Here is a 19,644-nt window from a genome sequence, read left to right as displayed (position 1 = left end):
CTGGGCCCAATCGAAAGCCTAGCCTTTGCGGATGACTTAATTCTCCTTGTAAAGGGTAACACAAAGATCAAATACAATAGAAGTCGGTTATCCGGAAGTCAGTTATCTGGAATAATTTGAAAGGCTGATCTTTCTTCTTCTTTTTTTTTTTTTTTTTATTAAAAAAGCACTGGTTATAGTGATCGCATTTGCAAATTGAATTTTGATTATAATAAGCAAAAGATTGAGTTTACTACCTGTTTATAACAGATTGTACAAACAAAAAACCCAATAAACCAAAAACTGCAAATTGTTTTTTATCATTTTATGGTTGTGACCTCTAGAATTCTATATGACCTTCAGAAATTGCTGTAAAAAAATATCACAGAGACTACTGGGTTTTCTAGGAAACCAGGAGTGATTCAGATTAGTTTAGCTCCAGATTCGATAAGCATAATATCGGCCTGAAACTGTGCGATTTATTATTTTTCTTCAGTATTTTTACAGTAAAATGTGAATGAAAAGAAAACACATAGTTTTAACATTGCAACAAAAAATGGAAATTATTACAGTAATTGAATTAGAAAAGGTGAAAATTTAGGAAATCTCTTCAAAGAGTAATGTGGAGCCTTTGACAATTTACATCAAGAAAAATTCCAATGCTATAACAGAATTTGTGTCAATTATGGATAGTGAAGGAGGATCTAGCAGGAAAAAGAATGTCAAAACCTGAAAATGCAGCTTTAGAGTGTACTTTATTTTATTTTTTGTTTTCTTCAGAAGCAAAGTTTAGGTGAGCTAGTATCTAGCCCAATGTTGTGTGAAAAAGCATTGGATTTTAATTGAAAATAAAGAGGTAATGAAGATTTTAAGTTAAGTGCAAGTTGGCTGAAAAATTTTAAACTGAGACACAGTATATGTGAACTAGACATTCAATGTGAGAAACTTTCTGCAGATGAATCAGCAGCAGTGTCCTTTAAAAGTAAGTTCGTTTCAGTTAAGCAAATTAAGAGAAAGAAAACATTTATAATGTTGATGAGACGGGCTTATTATGGAAAGCATTACCAAGAAAAACCCTACCCACTAAAAGAGAAATGCCTGCACCAAGTTTTAAGATGAGAAAAGAGTGAGTTACAATTGCTACGTGTGCAAATGTCATTGGAATGCACAGAATGTCCGTGCTCATTATTGGTAAGTCGAAAAAACCGAGAGCATTTAAAAATCTTTCTAATTTTCCTGTTTTATATAAAAATGACTGGATGGATGTTTCTGTTTTCTGAGATTAGTTTATAAGTTTTTTTATTTAATTAATCTTAATTATTTAATGTAATTATAAGGCAAGATTAAATTTATTTAATCTTATTTAATTAAATAAGATTAAATAATCCAGAAAATTTTCCAGTTCAATTATCTGGAAAATTAGGCTATCTGGAGGAGGTCTGACATCAATTATTCCGGAAAACTGATGCTCTACTGTACTGCCCTCTTTCAGCGGCAGGAGTGGGCACAAATGCACATGCTCAGAATATTGCCTACAAAACCAAACAAATACTTCTAAAAGACAATCTGGATATAAGACATTTACAAATTAACATAAACACAACTACTATCAAAATGGTAAAGGAATTAAAATACCTTGGAGTTGTCTTTGACTCAAAATTAACTTTTTTTTCCCCCATCTGGCTTATTTGGCAAAGAAAGTGAGAAATTATGCAGGCATGATCAATTGAGGTGAGGGCTCAAAAGAAAAACCATGGCAATCATATACTGGGCGGTATTCCTACCTGTTATAACCTATGGAGCTGGTGTGTGGTTCACCCACTTGGCCATAGTAAAAACAGGAATAAGTTAAAATCAAGACAGAGGAATAGACTTCTCACTATCAACAGAACATGTTGCACTGTAAGCACACCTGCACTGCAGATGCTGGGTGGTACTCTTTCACTTTACTTGGAAGTAGTAAAAAAAAGGCTAATATTATAGACTTAAAAAGAGCATACCCAGAGAAATTTCTGGGAATAGCCCTGATACAGCCAGTTCCATCAAGGTTAAAAGGAAAATAGCCACAATGCTCCATGAGCTATGGCAAACAAACTGGGAGCAGGAAATCAGAGGTCTGGTTATCAAAATGTTTCTCCCACAGGTGACAATGGTTAGCCAAAAGCTACCAAAGTGGTATGGCCCCTGGACTCTTTACTACCTTTATATTGACAGATCATGGCTCCCTAAAGGCAAAATTAATCTCCTTAGGACTAACTGATGACCAAACAGTACTGGGCACACATTCTATAGGAATGTATAATTTATGACATCCCCAAAACCCAGTTAATATCACAGATTAATTGAAATGATAGATGTTCTTCTCCCCTTCCCAGGGGAGAAGAACATCTATTCATAATGGAAGAAGAAAATTATAAAGCATTCACAACCTTCACACCGAAAGTATTCGAGTTCATCCAATTAAGGGCAATTCAGCAGTTAAACAGTAATCAATAGTCAAAAATGTCAGTGTCACCCACCACGCCCAGATGATGACTTTAAAAAACTGACAGGATAGCTGTATTCAGCATCCTGATAAGACTCGGATTGACCAGAGTACCTCCAGGACTATCCTGCCATGTGTAGGGACCTGGGGCTCCCGCACCAAATAAGTAACCATGTAGGGGAGGAAGATGTACAGGCAGCCAGGGAATAGATTAGCAGAAAAAGTATTATTAGTATTATTAGTATATATATATATATATATATATATATATATATATATATACTATCATTGAATTATATTAAATAAAGTTAAATTATAATAAATGAATAAATAATTAAGCATTCATTAGAGGCAGCGACATGCAATTTCTCCATATGAAGCTGAAATACATCCATTATTTTAAATTAAATAAAACATAAGCCAGTAGTATGGCAAAAACTGTAGGAGTGAAAATTAACATAAAAATAACCCAAATAAACAATCGAACGAAAAAAAAGAATATATATAAATAGTAGCCCAGAAACCCTAATATAATTTCGATCTTTAAATCCAATTAACAAAAACTATACAAATTTTAGGATAATGCCAATTAGTTATTAATTTAGCGGTACCCCCCGAGAGGTACCAGTTCCGAAAGACTTGAAATATCACCCAAAGAGGGTTAAAGGAACTACCAAACGATAACAAAATCAAAATAAACTAAAATAAAATAGAATAGACTGACCATCATGCCCCATATCGACAGAGGACCACGAGGCCAATAATGGTCATGGAATCGCTGCATTTCAATCGTCATACAAAACATCGCAAAGGCGGAAATATCGAAGAACCAAACCACCCTTCCATTCTCCGATAGATCAACCAATGCAGAGGATTTGCATGGCGGTGGTCCTTATGCAGCGAAAATAAACTATAGAACAGACAGCACTCTAAAGCAGAGCCACACTACTATTCATTTATTTATTCATTATTCATTCACTATTCATTCATTATTCATTCATTCACTATTTATTCATTTATTATAATTTAACTTTATTTAATATAATTCAATGATAGTATATATTTCGGCTTCATATGGAGGAATTGCAAGTTGCTGCCTCTAATGAATGCTTAATTATTTTAATTTTTTATTATAATTTAATTTTCGTCAACATTTAATATAATTCAATAGTAATGGGTCGATATGCTAATTTAGCAACGCCAGTGCCGCCATCTATTTTCTTTTTTTCTTCAATATAAGCTGATTCAGCTTACAGTATGTCAGTAGTGTGGCTCTGCTTTATTATTATTAATAATCATATGGTGCAAGGAAGCCTGAGGCTTATGCTGCACCAGAAAAAAAATTCCCAAGTTACCCTGTGAGAGAGAGAGAGAGAGAGAGAGAGAGAGAGAGAGAGAGAGAGAGAGAGAGAGAGAGAGAGAGAGAGAAGTAGAAGGGAATCACCAAGAAAGAGAAGAATGATGATATCCAGCTCAGGACCCTGGGTGTGCCAAGCCCATACTCACCAGATGTGAGCCCCCGGGGTTGTTAGAGTGCTGTCTGTTCTATAGTTTATTTTCGCTGCATAAGGACCACCGCCATGCATATCCTCTGCATTGGTTGATCTATCGGAGAATGGAAGGGTGGTTTGGTTCTTTGATATTTCCGCCTTTGCGATGTTTTGTATGACGATTGAAATGCAGCGATTCCATGACCATTATTGGCCTCGTGGTCCTCTGTCGATATGGGGCATGATGGTCAGTCTATTCTATTTTATTTTAGTTTATTTTGATTTTGTTATCGTTTGGTAGTTCCTTTAACCCTCTTTGGGTGATATTTCACGTCTTTCGGAACTGGTACCTCTCGGGGGGTACCGCTAAATTAATAACTAATTGGCATTATCCTAAAATTTGTATAGTTTTTGTTAATTGGATTTAAAGATCGAAATTATATTAGGGTTTCTGGGCTACTATTTATATCTATTCTTTTTTTCGTTCGATTGTTTATTTGGGTTATTTTTATGTTAATTTTCGCTCTACAGTTTTTGCCATACTACCGGCTTATGTTTTATTTAATTTAAAATAATGGATATATATATATATATTTTTTTTTTTTTTTTTTTATGAAAACCCCAAACACGAAAGGTATCAAAACCTATAGTACTTGGTACCGTGCATGGGTTGAAGGAGAAGTATGGGGGGGGGATGCCGGAAACTTTGCTCTAGAGACTAAACATGGGTTTCACCACTTGAAGCCTCCAATAAACAAAGTGGTGGTATTTCACCGGTTGATGAAAGTCATCTACCACCTGCAAATATATGCTTTATTATTATTAGTATATATGCTTCTTTTATTGAGGATAAAAGACAGAGTAAATGGGATGGGCACTGAGTGAAAGAGGAATTATGGAAATGGAATAAATGGTAGTTTTGGTGAAAGAGAGTAGTAGTAGTAGGCATGTGATGCAAGAAAGCAAGTGTATGAGCTTATGCAGCATCAGCCAAAAAAAAAAAAAAAAAAAATCACACCATTCCCTCCAAATGCCTGTCCAGTACCTCCTTAAATTTATTCAACCTATCAACTTCCACAACGACAGATGGAAGTTTGTTCCAGCAATTAACCACCCGCTGGCTAAAGGCAAATTTCCGCCATCTATTCTACATCTGTCCTTTCTTAATTTGAATTTATGCCCCCTTATTATTAGTATATATGCTTCTTTTATTGAGGATAAAAGACAGAGTAAATGGGATGGGCACTGAGTGAAAGAGGAATTATGGAAATGGAATAAATGGTAGTTTTGGTGAAAGAGAGTAGTAGTAGGCATGTGATGCAAGAAAGCAAGTGTATGAGCTTATGCAGCATCAGCCAAAAAAAAAAAAAAAAAAAAAAAATCACACCATTCCCTCCAAATGCCTGTCCAGTACCTCCTTAAATTTATTCAACCTATCAACTTCCACAACGACAGATGGAAGTTTGTTCCAGCAATTAACCACCCGCTGGCTAAAGGCAAATTTCCGCACATCTATTCTACATCTGTCCTTTCTTAATTTGAATTTATGCCCCCTTAGGTTCGTAATCTGAACAAGTGGAAGCATCCCATCAGAATTCAGCGTGCTGAACCCATCAAGGCCTTATACACCTCAATCAGATCACTGCGCAGGTGCGTAGTCTCCAGCCACTGCAATTTGCAGAACTTAAGCCTCTCTTGATAAGAGGATCCCTTCATTCCCCTCACCAATCTTGTTGCCCTTCTCTGTACACGCTCAAGTAAATCTACATCCTTCCTAAAATGAGGAATCCAGACCTGTACGCAGTACTCAATGTGGCCTGACCATTGCCTTATACAGAGGGATAATCACCTCCTTTTCCCTGCTAGCAAAATTCCTGTATATCATTGACAAAACCCCATGACCTGCCCTGGCAGCCTGTCTGCATTGCGCAGAAAACTTCATATCTGCCTGCACAATTACTCCCAGGTCTTTTTCATTTAGTGTAGTACCACTACACTTTTTCTTAAGTGTAGTACCACACAGTTGGTACGTTTCTCTGGGGTTACTTCTACCCATATGCAGTACTTTGCATTTGTCAAGGTTAAACTTCAGTTGCCACTTCTTAGCCCATTTGCCCAAATTATCCAGATCCTGTTGCAGTAGCACACTGCCATTACTGTCATTAACAACACTGCTAACCTTTGTATCATCTGCAAACTTCGACATTAAGCCTGATATACCTTCATCCATATCATTGATAAATATACAAAACAACAGTGGACCTAACACCGAACCCTGTGGGACCCCACTAATAACATTAGTCCAAGAAGAGCAGCACCCATTGATTACCACCCTCTGTCTTCTCCCACTTAACCATCCTTTTATCCATTGTTAGCAACTTACCCTTAATACCATTCTGCTCCAATTTGTACAATAGTCTTCCATGCGCAACAGTGTCAAAAGCTTTCCTGAAATCCAAATATATGATATCAAAATTATTTTTTGCATCCAGTTCCTTTGTAACCACATCATAATATCCTATCAAATTTGTCAGACAAGACTTTCCCTTAACAAACCCATGCTGTATCTGTATTATTGCTGCAGTCTTGTCTAGATGATCCTGCAATGCATCTTTAACCAGTGACTCCATTATTTTACCAGGAACAGAAGTTAAACTAACTGGTCGGTAATTATTCGTGTCACCCTTCGATCCCCCCTTTGTGAATTGGGGATACATTTGCACATCTCCAGACCGTGGGAACCTTCCCTGAGTCCAAGGACGCTCTCATAATTATGGCTAACGGTTTGCTTAGCTGCTTTGCCGCCTCCTTTAATATAACTGGATTGATCCTATCCACCCCAGTTCCTTCTCTTACGTTTAACTTCAACAATTTCTCTTCCACTTTGCTCTCAGTTATTACAAAATCATTAAGTATCCTGCTACAATTACTACCAGCGGAATTACTTAGGAAGTACAGGTCACTGTTGAAAAAAAGCCGTGAATTAGGGTTGAATTTGAAAGTGTCTGCAATTCTGCCCCAGACACGATAGGAGGGAGTATATGATGAGAGCCTTGTCGATCAATTCTGCCCTGGAGGGATTGTGCAAGGCTCAAGGGGTAGAATTCCTTTCAGCCTGGACTGTACTTGTTAACAGGAGAGATTGCTTCTACAGGGATGGGATACACTTAAATAGAAAGGGTGCAAGAATTTTTGCTGATGCTGTCGAGGCAGTGTTAGGTGGGTCGGAAAACTGCTAGTTGGGGGGGATACAAGGACTAATAGATTAACAGTAGCCACTGGCAGAGGTGGAAGTGATTCTTGCACTGCTTCTATTGAAATGAGCAGAAGCCTGAAAAACAAGATGCAGGATATTTCAGAGACTGCTGGGAGTCATTGCGGTACAAGTAAACACATGGGTTGTGTTGGGTAGCTAAGAATAGAAACAGGTGCATGTATACCTGCATGTACACCAATGCTAGGAGTTTGGTAAATAAATTTGATGAATTTGAGGTATTGCTGAAAACATCAAAGGCAGATACTGTGATACTGTTGGGATATCAGAGACGTGGTGTCACACAGATATAAGGAATGCGGAACTGGAATTTGGGGAATACAATGTGTATAGAAAGGATAGACAGGACAGAAGGGGAGGAGGGGTTATGCTATTAGTTAAGAAACACATAAAGTCCAAGAAAGTGAAGCCAGTCGACATCGATGGACAGGGCAGTGTCGAGTCAGTTTGGTGTGACATAAGCATAGGGAAATCAAAATTGAGAGTAGGAGTAATGACTCTGATGAGTATAATAAGATATTGTACAGGGAAATAAAGTGGGCCAGTAAATCAGAGAGTCTTATAATGGGGGATTTTAATTTCCCAGATATTGACTGGAATTTGTGGATTGGTCACTCGCACACTAGCAAGGCTTTTGTAGATTTATTGGATGATTGTTTTCTACATCAGCATGTTCGTGAGTCAACAAGAGGGAGCAATACTCTTGATCTGATTATCAGTAGTGATTCTTCATGCATTAAGAATCTGCAGATAAATGAACCACTAGGCGGCAGTGATCACAGTGTGTTGAAGTGGAATTTACTCAAGGAGGTAACTACCATCAGAGGTAAAGGGAAGGGTTTTTGTGACTATGATGGTCTGAGACAATATTTAAATTCTATACAGTTGGACCAACTGATGATGTTACCAACAGCAAACTCAAAATGGGAAGCATTCAAGGAACTAATCTTGGAGGCTACCAGGCTTTACATACCAACTCAGAAATATTGTTCAAGGTTTAGGCCTAAATGGTTGTCAGATGAAATAATGAGACATGTGGCAGACAAGAAAAATGCATGGGATACATACAAATTAATGGGTGACATGGAAGCCTATGATAGATATAAGTTGGTCTGTAACCAAGTCACAAAGGAGATTAGGCAGGCAAAGGCAGACTACGAAAAATCCTTAGCAAAGGATGCAAAGAAAAACAGAAAAGAGTTCTTTACCTATTTAAACTCAAGAAGGAAAGGGATGAATCAGATTGGTCCACTGGATATTGATGGTTCAACAGTTGAGGATCCTGCTCAGGTGGCTAACAATCTAAATGAGTATTTTGCATCTACATTCACGCACGAGGAGTTATTCAGGAAGGAGAATGATGTAGGTAAAGTAAACACTGGCAGTCAGCTGGATGATTTTGTAATAACTGAGAGGAAAGTGGAGGAGAGATTGTTGAAGATAAACATAAAAAAGGCACCTGGGGTGGATGGGATCTATCCAGTTATATTAAAGGAGGCAGCAAAGGAAGTAAGCAAACCACTAGCCATAATTATGAGAGCTTCTTTGGACTCAGGGGAGGTACCCATAGACTGGAGATGTGCAAATGTAACCCCAATTCACAAAGGAGGATCAAAGGCTGACACAAGTAATTATAGACCTGTGAGTTTAACTTCTGTTCCAGGTAAATTAATGGAGGCACTGGTTAAAGAAGCACTGCAGGATCATCTAGACAAGAATTCAGTTATAGCTCAAGACGCAGCATGGTTTTGTTAAGGGCAGGTCTTGCCTGACCAATTTGATTGGATACTATGATGTAGTCACAAAAGAACTGGATGCAGGGAATAACTTTGATATTATATATTTGGATCTTAGAAAGGCTTTTGATACTGTTGCACATGGAAGACTGCTGCACAAATTGGAGCAGTGTGGCATTGGAGGCAAATTGCTGCTATGGATAAGGGGATGGTTGAGTGGCAGAAGACAGAGAGTGATAATCAATGGACACTGCTCAACGTGGACTAATGTTATTAGTGGAGTTCCTCAGGGTTCAGTGTTGGGTCCGTTGTTGTTTTCGGTGTTTATGAATGATATTGATGATGGGATATCAAGTTTAATGTCCAAGTTTGCAGATGATAAGGAGATTATTATTCCCTTGTATAAGGCAATGGTTAGGCCACATCTTGAGTACTGTATACAGGTCTGGAGGCCTCATTTCAAGAAGGATGTAGAGCTGCTGGAACGGGTACAGAGAAGGGCAACAAGATTAGTGAATGGAACAAAGAATTGCTCTTACGAAGAAAGGCTTAAGTTTTGCAAAGTACAGAGTCTGAAGACTAGGCACCGGCGAGGTGATCTGATAGAGGTTTATAAGGCTTTGAATGGTTTGAGCATGCTCAATGCCAATGGGATTCTTCATCTTGCTCAGAATAATCAGCTCAGAGGGCATAAATTCAAATTGAGGAAGGACGGATGTCGGATAGATGTGCGGAAATTTGCCTTTGGCCAGCGGGTGGTTGGTTGGTGGAACCGACTTCCGTCACTTATTGTTGAAGTTGATAGCCTAAACAAATTTAAGGCTCAACTGGACAGGTATTTCGAACGAACGGAGGGGTGAAATGGGAGTGGTGTTTTTTTTTTTTGGCTGATGCTGAATAAGCTTGCTTTCTTGCATCATATGCCTCTACTAATGCTAATGCAATTTGATAACCTTCTGTCATTTTCAAACCTTAATAATTCCTCACGTATGAATGTAGATGCAAAATACTCATTCAGTTTGTTTGCTATCTGAGCAGGATCATCAACAGTCGAACCATCGATGTCAAGTGGACCAATCTGATTCATCCCCTTCCTTTTAGAGTTTATATAAGTAAAGAAATCCTTGCTGTTTTTTTTAGCATCTTTTTCCAAGGATTTCTCGTAATCTGCCTTCGCCTGCCGAACCTCCTTTGTGACCTGATTACAGATTAACTTATATCTGCCACAGGCTTCTGAGTCGCTTGATAATTTATATGCATCCCATGCATTTTTCTTCTCTGTTACGAGTCTCATTAGTTCATTTGACAACCATTTAGGCCTAAACCTTGAACAATATTTCTTAATAGGTATGAAACTTTTAGTAGCTTCCACGATTAATTCCTTGAATGCTTCCCACTTAGAATTTACTGTTGGTAACAGCGTCAGTTGATCCCACTGTACAGAATTTAAAAACTGTCGGAGACCACTGTACTCGCCTTTACAGAAGCAAAAACCCTTTCCTTTACCCCTGATGGTAATTAAATCTTTAAGTAAATCCCACGTCAGTACACTGTGATCACTGCCACCTAGTGGTTCTTTTATCTGCAAATTCCTAATACATGAATGATCACTGCTGATAACCAGATCAAGAGTATTACTTTCTCTGGTTGCCTTTCGAACATGCTGCGGTAAAAAACAATCATCCAATAAATCCACAAAAGTCTGATTAGTGTGTGAGTGACCAATCCACAAGTTCCAGTCAATATCTGGGAAGTTAAAATCCCCCATTATAAGACATTCCGATTTACTAGCCCACTCTTTCTCTGTACAATTGTTCATTGTACTCATTCAAGTCATTAGGCCTATAACACTCCTACTCTTATTTTTGCTTTTGCAGCGCTTATGTCACAAATATTGTCACAAATGGGCATAAATCCAAATTAAGAGTGACCCAGTATGAGAGCAAAAGAGTGAACAAGTGTTATAGTCAATAGGAATGAGTGAAGGAGCAAATGTAATTGGCCGAATGAATATGTACTTAATAATAACACAAATTAGTTTATATATACTAACAACACAAACATCATGATGTGTTTGTGTAGCAGTGGCAAAATACAGTCTAGATCTATTTCCCATTTTTCCAGGTGGTATCTTATATCAATCCCAATTGATTTACTTTCATTAGGTTTTCAATCAAATTTATAATTCACTCAGGATCAAACAGCATATTCCAAATTGAGTGAGATGGGTTACTTCATGCTTTCACAGTAAGAATTTCAGTCATATATGAGGTACATTCAAAAAGTCCTCAGAATTTATTATAAAAGTTTGAGTGAATAGCTGGGCTATTCACTTCAAATCACCTTCAAAGTACCTTCCTTCTGCATGTGCACACATGTGCTCCATCATTTTCCCAAGCTTTGAAATATTCTTTAAAATTGTGTTTTTCCAGTGCACGTAGAGCCACTTTGGATTTTTCTTCAATATCATCCACTGTAGTGAAATGACAACCTAAAAGCACCATTTTCAGTTTAGGGAACAGCCTAAAGTCAGATGGTACAAGGTCTGGGGAGTAGGGAGGCTGCTGCAGTGGGATGTTCCCTAATCTAAACTGTTTTACTGATTTTGGGGACTCGGGAAACCCTTGTAGCCCCTTCTGTATAAAGTAGGGTGGCATTTTATCAATTTCCTTTTGCCTTGTTGAATATATAATGAGAAAATATGGTGTACAGCAGGTGGTACAGCATCTGTTCGATGTTTATTATTACATGTTTTGTTTGACTCAGTTTCTTGTTTAAGTAGGGACCGATTAGAGGTCCCAGAGGAGGAAGAAAGATTTAAATTACTCATAGGAGTAGAGTAATAAAATTCAGCATCTTTAAGGCTCTCCACCCACCATGGAGCCCCATTTACCTAGTACTATACTCAAACATTGTCTGTTAGTTACTGTATCTCCATCTTTCCTCTTAATGTTCTTGGCTTTGTCATATCATCATTCTTCTCTTTCTTGATGATTCCTTTCTACTTTTGACTTACTCTCTCTCTCTCTCTCACTCACTCAGGGTAACTCGGGAATTTTTTTTTTGCTAGTGCAGCATAAGCTTCAGGCTCCCTTGCATCATATGGCTAATAATAATAATAATAACAACAATATGCCAGTAGTAAAGGTATTCAAGAGCAGGTGTGGGCATTAGACCCTAGTGATGCTAATCTGGAGAACCAGCAAAGTCATAGTGCCCTCATCACATATAGATGACCACATCGAGGGTTCAACTGGTTGGTTTTGGAGGATGCTATCCTTTCAAGCAATATATTTCTAGCAATTCTGAAAAATATGGCATTAAAATATGACTCTGTGATAGAAAAAAAAAAAATTGCATTAAAATATGGACTCGATGTGGCAGCATAAACACATATGCCCTGAAAATTGAAATATATAGAGGAAAGGTGCCAGGTGAGGAACCTGCAAAAAAAAAAAAAAAAAAAACCCAAAGAAAAAGTAGTTTTAGATTCCATGTGTACTGAGAGGACAGAATGTTATGCAATAATTTTTTTTCACTTCACATAAAGGTAGAACAGATAATCCTCTAAAGAAATTTTACTATGCTAGGAACAGTTAGAAGAAATAAACTGGGAAATCCCCTCCCCATGTGATTAACAACAAATGAAGTATAGTTCCAACTCTTATTTTACAAAGAATATCACCATTATGCCATATGTTCCTTAACAAAAAAAAAAAAAAAAAAGAGAGAAATACTATTCTCACAAGCAACACTGCACTATGATAAAATAGTTAGCAATAGGAATGACAAAAAACCATGTATAATTTTTGATTAAAATTCCACAAAAGGAGCAGATGATATGCTTGATCAAATGATGATAATGTAGATAGGTAAAATGAAAACAAAATCACTGGTAGATCATTGTATTTTATAATATACTTGATGCCAGTGCTTACAATGCATATGTTTTATAAACAGAAATAAATTCAGACTGAAACAAAAATATTTTGCACAGAAGAGTATTTCTAGAACAATTGGGCAGGTCACCAGTAACTTCCTTTCACTGTCAATGAAAAAATGGCACACAATGAACAAATTAAATATTACATTACAGTAAAAAATCAATTTAAAACAATTAAAAAATCAATTGAACACAATTAAATATTAATTAAAAGAATTTAATGTCAATTTTTCAAAACGATTTTCCTTCCTAAAACTGACAACGCTTTCTGACTGTATGTTGAGATCACAGGAATGAAAATTACAGAATGTGTGAGCATGAATCTTAAATAGGGACTATTTGTCTCTTTGCACATGTGCATACAAGACCACGAATTGGAGATTACATATGGATGGCAAACATTAAGAGAATTCTCACATAATTTAATTTCGGCAGTTTCTGCAATTAATAGTTTGTATTATTACGTTGGACACTTAAGTCCAAATTCAATATCAATTAAGCATTGTTTTTTTGGGTAGCTTGTGAAGGGGTAAATTATAATTCAATCCTTCGGATAAAAGTGAAATCTGGTCCTGTCATAGTGTACACGAAGAAAGATTTGTAACCTGTTGATGTGTAGGTTCGTTGCGCATTGGGCGAGGGGGGATGTTTGCGAACTAGCTGAAGCATTCTGCATTAGCACATTGTATGTATGCATGTGGGGCGGTCGTCACTGAACTTGTATCAAACAATGTGTAATTGATGTTGAATTTGGACTTTGTAATGTCCCACCAAAAAGATTTGTTTATTCAACAAGTTAACCAAGTGGTGAATAACACCACTTGGTTAACTTGTGGTGAATAACTTGGTTAATTTGGTTAATTAACCAAGTGGTGAATAACACCACTTGGTCAACTACATAAAGCTGAACTGTCTTGTCTATTCAATTTGTGACTTCCTAAATTGAATAGACAAGACAGTTCAGCTTTATGTGAACTTTGGGAAAATAAAGACATTATTATTCAGAGAGCAGATAAAGGAGATATAGTTGTAATACTCAAAAACCTAATTATATAAATAAGTCAGATTCAATTGAATCAGATACCTCTCTTACCTTGAAGTAGACCCAGCACTAATTACCAATTTGGTTAATCAGTACAATAAGACGTTAACCATGTATCGAAAAAATGACTACATTACTATGGCTCAGTTAAAGGAATTGAAGGCCAGAACATACAACATTCCTGCACTTTTTGGTAAGGTAAAATTGCATAAGACTGGATTTCCCATTCGGCCCATTGTTTCCTACAGAAACTTGGCATTCTCATCCTTGACTACACACGTATATGGTATTATAAAACCCTTTAGACAGGCGATACAATTTGGGATAAAAAACTACGATACGTTATTTAATAACGTATCGTAGTGATAATGATAATTTATTCTCACTGGATGTTACTTTGTTATATATGAATGTAAATGTTGAATACGCATTAGATATGCTCTAGGATATGTTCAATAATAACTCTATACTGATTAATTATACGAAGCCAACTATATCACCTTTTGAGACAAAGTATACAAACAAATTTTTGGTTTGCCAATGGGCTTAAGTCTAAGCGGCTTAATATTGGAGGTCTATCTCTCAATGATTGAGCGTATACATTTGACACCTTTTCTACCCCGTATCACATACTATGGGAGGTATTTAGATAAAAATGTCTCGGATAGTAGCACTATCCGAAACATTTTACATTCGTTTATTAATAATATTCATCCTAAACTCAATTTTACATTGGAAAGGATAAATATGGATACTAAGTCATTAAATTTTCTAAATTTCATGCTTACTCGGAGACTCGTTTAAAATCCAATATAACATCTATCGTAAACCAACAAACACCGGTATGTTTCTGCATTATAACGGCTATCACCTGTTCTCCTACAAAAGGTCTATAATCTTTAATCAATTTCTCAATGCCTATAAATATTCAAGGACAGAATCTGCTTTGGGCTCAGAAATACAGATATCAACCAGCAGATTCTTAAACAGGGGTTACCCCTTTGCTACAATAAACCAAATCAGGATACAAACCAACAATAGTAGCATCAAAAAATACTTTATTTCTGTCCCATATGTTGAACAGTGGCACAAACAACTTAACAGATTCTTTAAAGATACTGAATTTAAAATTGTGGCCTGACCAATACGGAAATTACACACTATACTAAACAATCACTCAGTCCTTCTCGTTCACAACACAAATAAATGTCCTGGTATATGACATTTCTTGCGGTGAGTGTGACTCGTCTTATCTAAGATACATGCGGTTCCCTCTGAATTTTTGTGTTAAACAACATGTGGCCTCAGTTCGTGCTTCTCATTCAGCAACATCAGAATTAGCCTTTAATGCCGTTAATGAAAAACATACATTTTTATTTAATGAGGCCAAAATATTTAGTGTCTAACGTAATTATACAAAACTATTAATTGCAGAAACTATCGAAATTAAATTACATGAGAATTCTGTTAATGTTTACCATCCATATCTAATCTCATGGTCTTTTACGCACATGTGCGAAGACAAATAATTCCTATTTAAGATTCATGCTCACACATATTCCATAATTTTCATTCCTGTGATCACAACATATGGCTGAAAATCGTTGTCAGTTTTAGCAAGGAAAATCGTTTTGCAAAATTGATATTAAATTCTTTTAATTAATATTTAATTGCGTTCAATCATTTTTAATTGTGTTCAATTGAGTTTTAATTGTGTTCAATTTATTTTTTCTGTAATGTTATATTCATTTTAATTTTGGAGAGTATCATATGGAAGTTTTCTACGTATCATAATGAGGTAAACTTCTCTTATTCTTTTACAAATATTGAAATCAACATAGAATGTATTGAACACGACAGCTCTGTGGTGTTCAATATATATAAGAAAGAAAATCACACTTTTTGTTTGTGTTTATTTTTCAACTTAGATACACTGGGTCACTAAGAGCTGAAGGAGTGTAAGTTTGTTGCCAATGAAGGGAGAACATCAGGGTTAATGATATTTATTAATCTCTATTTAAGATGATACCACTGATTACAATAGCTGATTCCATACAAATAAAAAACTTAATTTGCAAAAATGTCACCGGTGAACAGTTCTAAAATTTGATATACAAATATTTCAACACTATGTTAAATAACAAAAAAAGGCCAAAGCATTTCTGGGAATCAGGATCAAAATAGTTTGGAGAAATTTTATGTTGAAGTAGAGTTGTTTATATTAACAGTAATTTTAATAATTTAATTCTGTTTATACCATATATATTGTTTCAGCTATTGTAAAATATAAACAATAACATTCTATGGTTTAGCCATAATCAAATGTGAAAAAGTAACATATACTGACCTTCCATACACAGTGTGCTTATTGTCCAAGTGTCGACATGATCGATAGGTTATGAAGCTGCAAAATGATACAAATATATCAGTTAAAATCTCGACAACCTAGTATGAAAAAATCTTAAAACAGAAATAAGTATAATTAGGTCTTTCACATCAATTACTTGGGAAGCTTTTGGCTCCCAATATCACTTCATACAAATGGAATAAAAAAAAAAAGAAAAGAAAACAAGAATCATTGACTATTTATCTAGAACTCTCAATGGCAGCAATTTCAAAATGTAATGATCTCTTAATAGATGGCCTCTATTAGTGAATGTATGCATGTGAATAATGTACTCGGGTATACTTGCATGTAAATAAATTTGATGAATTTGAAGTACTGGTCAAGGCATCAAATGCAGATATTGTTGGAATTTCAGAGTGTGGTGTCATTCAGATATAAGGGATGCAGAATTTGAATATGAGGTGTACAATGAGTGCAGAAAGGACATGGCCATGTATGTGTATAGGTAGAGCAGCAGCTAGAACATTTGTTCAAATACCCCTTGTTTCCTCTGTGAAGATGCAATAGACTCTGCAAAAAGGGAGCGATCTGTGTGTGTGTGTGTGTGTTCTGTGGGTTATGTTCTTATGATGTTCTGGCCACTCGGCTACCTAGAAGCAGCAACCTCCTAGAAAGCTGCTTCTGGGTACTCGTCCACACCACAGGAAGGCAGGCCAGTTCCATTCAGTAGTTAAGGTATGGTCTCAGGTGACAGAAATGATGTTCAAAAAGGACAGACAGATTTGGAGGGGAGGAAGGTGTGCTCTTAGTTAAGAAGCACATAAAATCTAAATCTGTGCAAGTAGTTGACATGGGTGGCCACTGAAATGTTGAAAATGGATTTTAACTTTTCAGATATTGACTGGAACTTGTGGGTTGGTCACCCAAAAGCTAACAGGACGTTTGTGGATTTACTGGATGATTGTTTTCTATACCACCATGATCTGATTATCAGCAGTGATTACACCACTCTGTATGGTTTTTGATGTTTGTAAACTAATAGCTGTCTTTAACTCAGTTTTTTACGCTGATTTCAAAAATGTTATTTGCTTCTTTCTATCACATACGTTTTTTTCACAAATCACTTAATTTGATATCATGAGTATTATTGAATGTATTAAGTGAGGAGTAAATGCTGAGAATTTTTAAACTAAATCTTCACGTACTGGCAACACTGATTTCAGTCATTTGCTTCCCAACCTTGTGAGCTCCACACAGCAGGGGTTATCAGTGTGAGTGCAGTTTATTTTTGAGATTTTTGAGTTCTTACTTTTCACCTGTGCTGAAAAGTGATAAAATGTCTTCACGCAAACAATCCAAACTTATTTTGTTATATTTGTGGAAGTTATATTGTCCTCAAGCAAAGAGAAGATATTACAGAATTTGTAAAAATAATGTGTACTGTGCTTATTTTGGAGTGAAACTCTGTGACCAAGATAAACAATGGGCTGCACATAAAGTTTGCTTTATGTTGAAGCATTGAGATTGTGGAAAAATGGTAAAAAGAAGGCTATGGCATTTGCAATTTCCATGATTTGGTGGGAATCTAAAAACCACCATGTGATGACTGTTACTTTTGCTTACTTAATGTAGAGGGTTACAAAGCAGAGTAAGAAGCACAATGCAGGTTACAATGCATTGTGTATTCTAATATTCCACCTGCCATTAGACCAGTCCTATATGGAGATAACCTGCCAATTCTATGCACTCTACTTATATTGGAGAATGTAGTAGCAGAGAGTGCTGAAAGTGAAGCTTCTGTAGATGAAACTAAAGTCAAAGCACCTAGCGACATTGAGTCCAGTCCACAACTGTTTTCACAGCACAAACTCAATGATCTGTTAAGAGATTTAAATTTACCAAAAAAATCTGTAGAAGTCTTTGGTTCCAGATTGAAGTCAAAAAATCTTTTAGCACACAGGATATTTTTCTTGTGGTACACACACAGAACGAGAACTAATTCGCTACTTTTCTGACGACAATTCTGTGGTTTTTTGCAGTAATATAATGATTTAATGAACTATTTAGGAATTAGTTACAATCCTACACAGCAGAGACCTTTTATTGACTCATCAAAGGGGAGTGTCAAATGTGTGTTGCCCCACAATGGAAATAAATATGGGTCAATTCCAGTAGCTCATGCTGTGCATTTGAAGGAAACATGAGCTTGAAGAAATTTTTGACAAATATTAAGTTTGAGATACATGGTTGGTTGATCTCTGCTGACTTTAAAAGTAATAGGCATGTTACTTGGACAGCAACCTGGCTACACAAAAATGCCTTGCTTTTTGTGTGAGTGGGTCAGTCGAGCAAGGAGTAAGCACTGGGATGCCAAGGTCTGGCCAAACAGGGGCAGTTTGTTGCCTGGATCGAAGAACACAGTTCATAAACCACTGGAATATTACAAAATTGTCCTCCTTCCAGCCTTGCATATTAAACTGGTTTGATGAAACAGTTTCTGAAAAACTTTACTCAGGAAGGTTCCTGCTTCAACTACCTTTGTACTAAATTCCCATCGATAATCCAACAGAAGCTAAAACATAATGCAATTTTGTTGGACCTCAAATTTGCAAATTGATGAGGGACCGTGATTTTGAGGGAACTATGAATAAAAGAGAAAAACAGGAATGCATTAGTTTTGAAAGTTTGTTGTTGCGAACTCATTAGGGAACAAAAAGGATCCAGACTACAAAAATATATAGTTGAAAATTAGCTGGCAAATTCACATTGATGCTCATGTTGGGCTACAACATGAGCATCAATGTGAATTTTTTACACTCCCATGTTGATACAGGACTCAGCACCTTGGCACACAGCAAAATTGGTAAGTTTTTATGCTATTTAGATTTAATGATGAGTTTGTCTTGTCTCACAAGAATTAAAACATACTTACACCAATGTCTTCCCTCGTTTTTCTCCCTTAAGGTGCAGTCATACCTCAGAAATGCTGGCTTTATAGTGTTGGACTGGCCTGACAACAGTGCAGATTTGAACCCTGTTGAAAATTGCTGGTATATAATGTCATCTAAAATTGCTTAGAAGAAGCCAACAAGTAAGATACAGCTGCAGGAGAGCATTGTAAGGGTGTAATACCACGAAATTGGGCAACCGTATATCCAGAAGTTGATTAAGTCTATGCCAGATAGTTGCAAGGCTGTAGGTTGCAAGGCTAAAGTGTTTCCATCCCGGAAACACTTTATGTATGAATGTCTCACTTACGATGATGCCAGACTTCAATTCTTCAAAGAAATACAAAGAAACCCCCATAATCAGGAATAAACTTTACTACAAGAAGAGGCCACATACCTA

At 36.5% G+C, this 19,644-nt stretch overlaps 1 protein-coding gene across 1 annotated transcript in view; it reads right to left on the bottom strand.

Annotated features, from left to right (window-relative positions):
• The window catches only part of LOC150081840 (RING-type E3 ubiquitin-protein ligase PPIL2), a 353,530-nt gene that overhangs the window by 123,629 nt on the left and 210,257 nt on the right, over positions 1 to 19,644 (bottom strand). Inside the window, exon 12 of the mRNA XM_090379747.1 lies at positions 16,297 to 16,353. Within this exon, the coding sequence (XP_090235873.1) occupies positions 16,297 to 16,353 (57 nt within the window). The remainder of the gene's footprint in view (positions 1 to 16,296; positions 16,354 to 19,644) is intronic.

The sequence above is a fragment of the Mastigoproctus giganteus genome, chromosome 8 (assembly GCF_048544385.1).
Source record: "Mastigoproctus giganteus isolate SK-2022 chromosome 8, ASM4854438v1, whole genome shotgun sequence".
Lineage (NCBI taxonomy): Eukaryota > Metazoa > Arthropoda > Arachnida > Uropygi > Thelyphonidae > Mastigoproctus > Mastigoproctus giganteus.
This window is presented reverse-complemented; position numbering and strand designations above follow the sequence as displayed.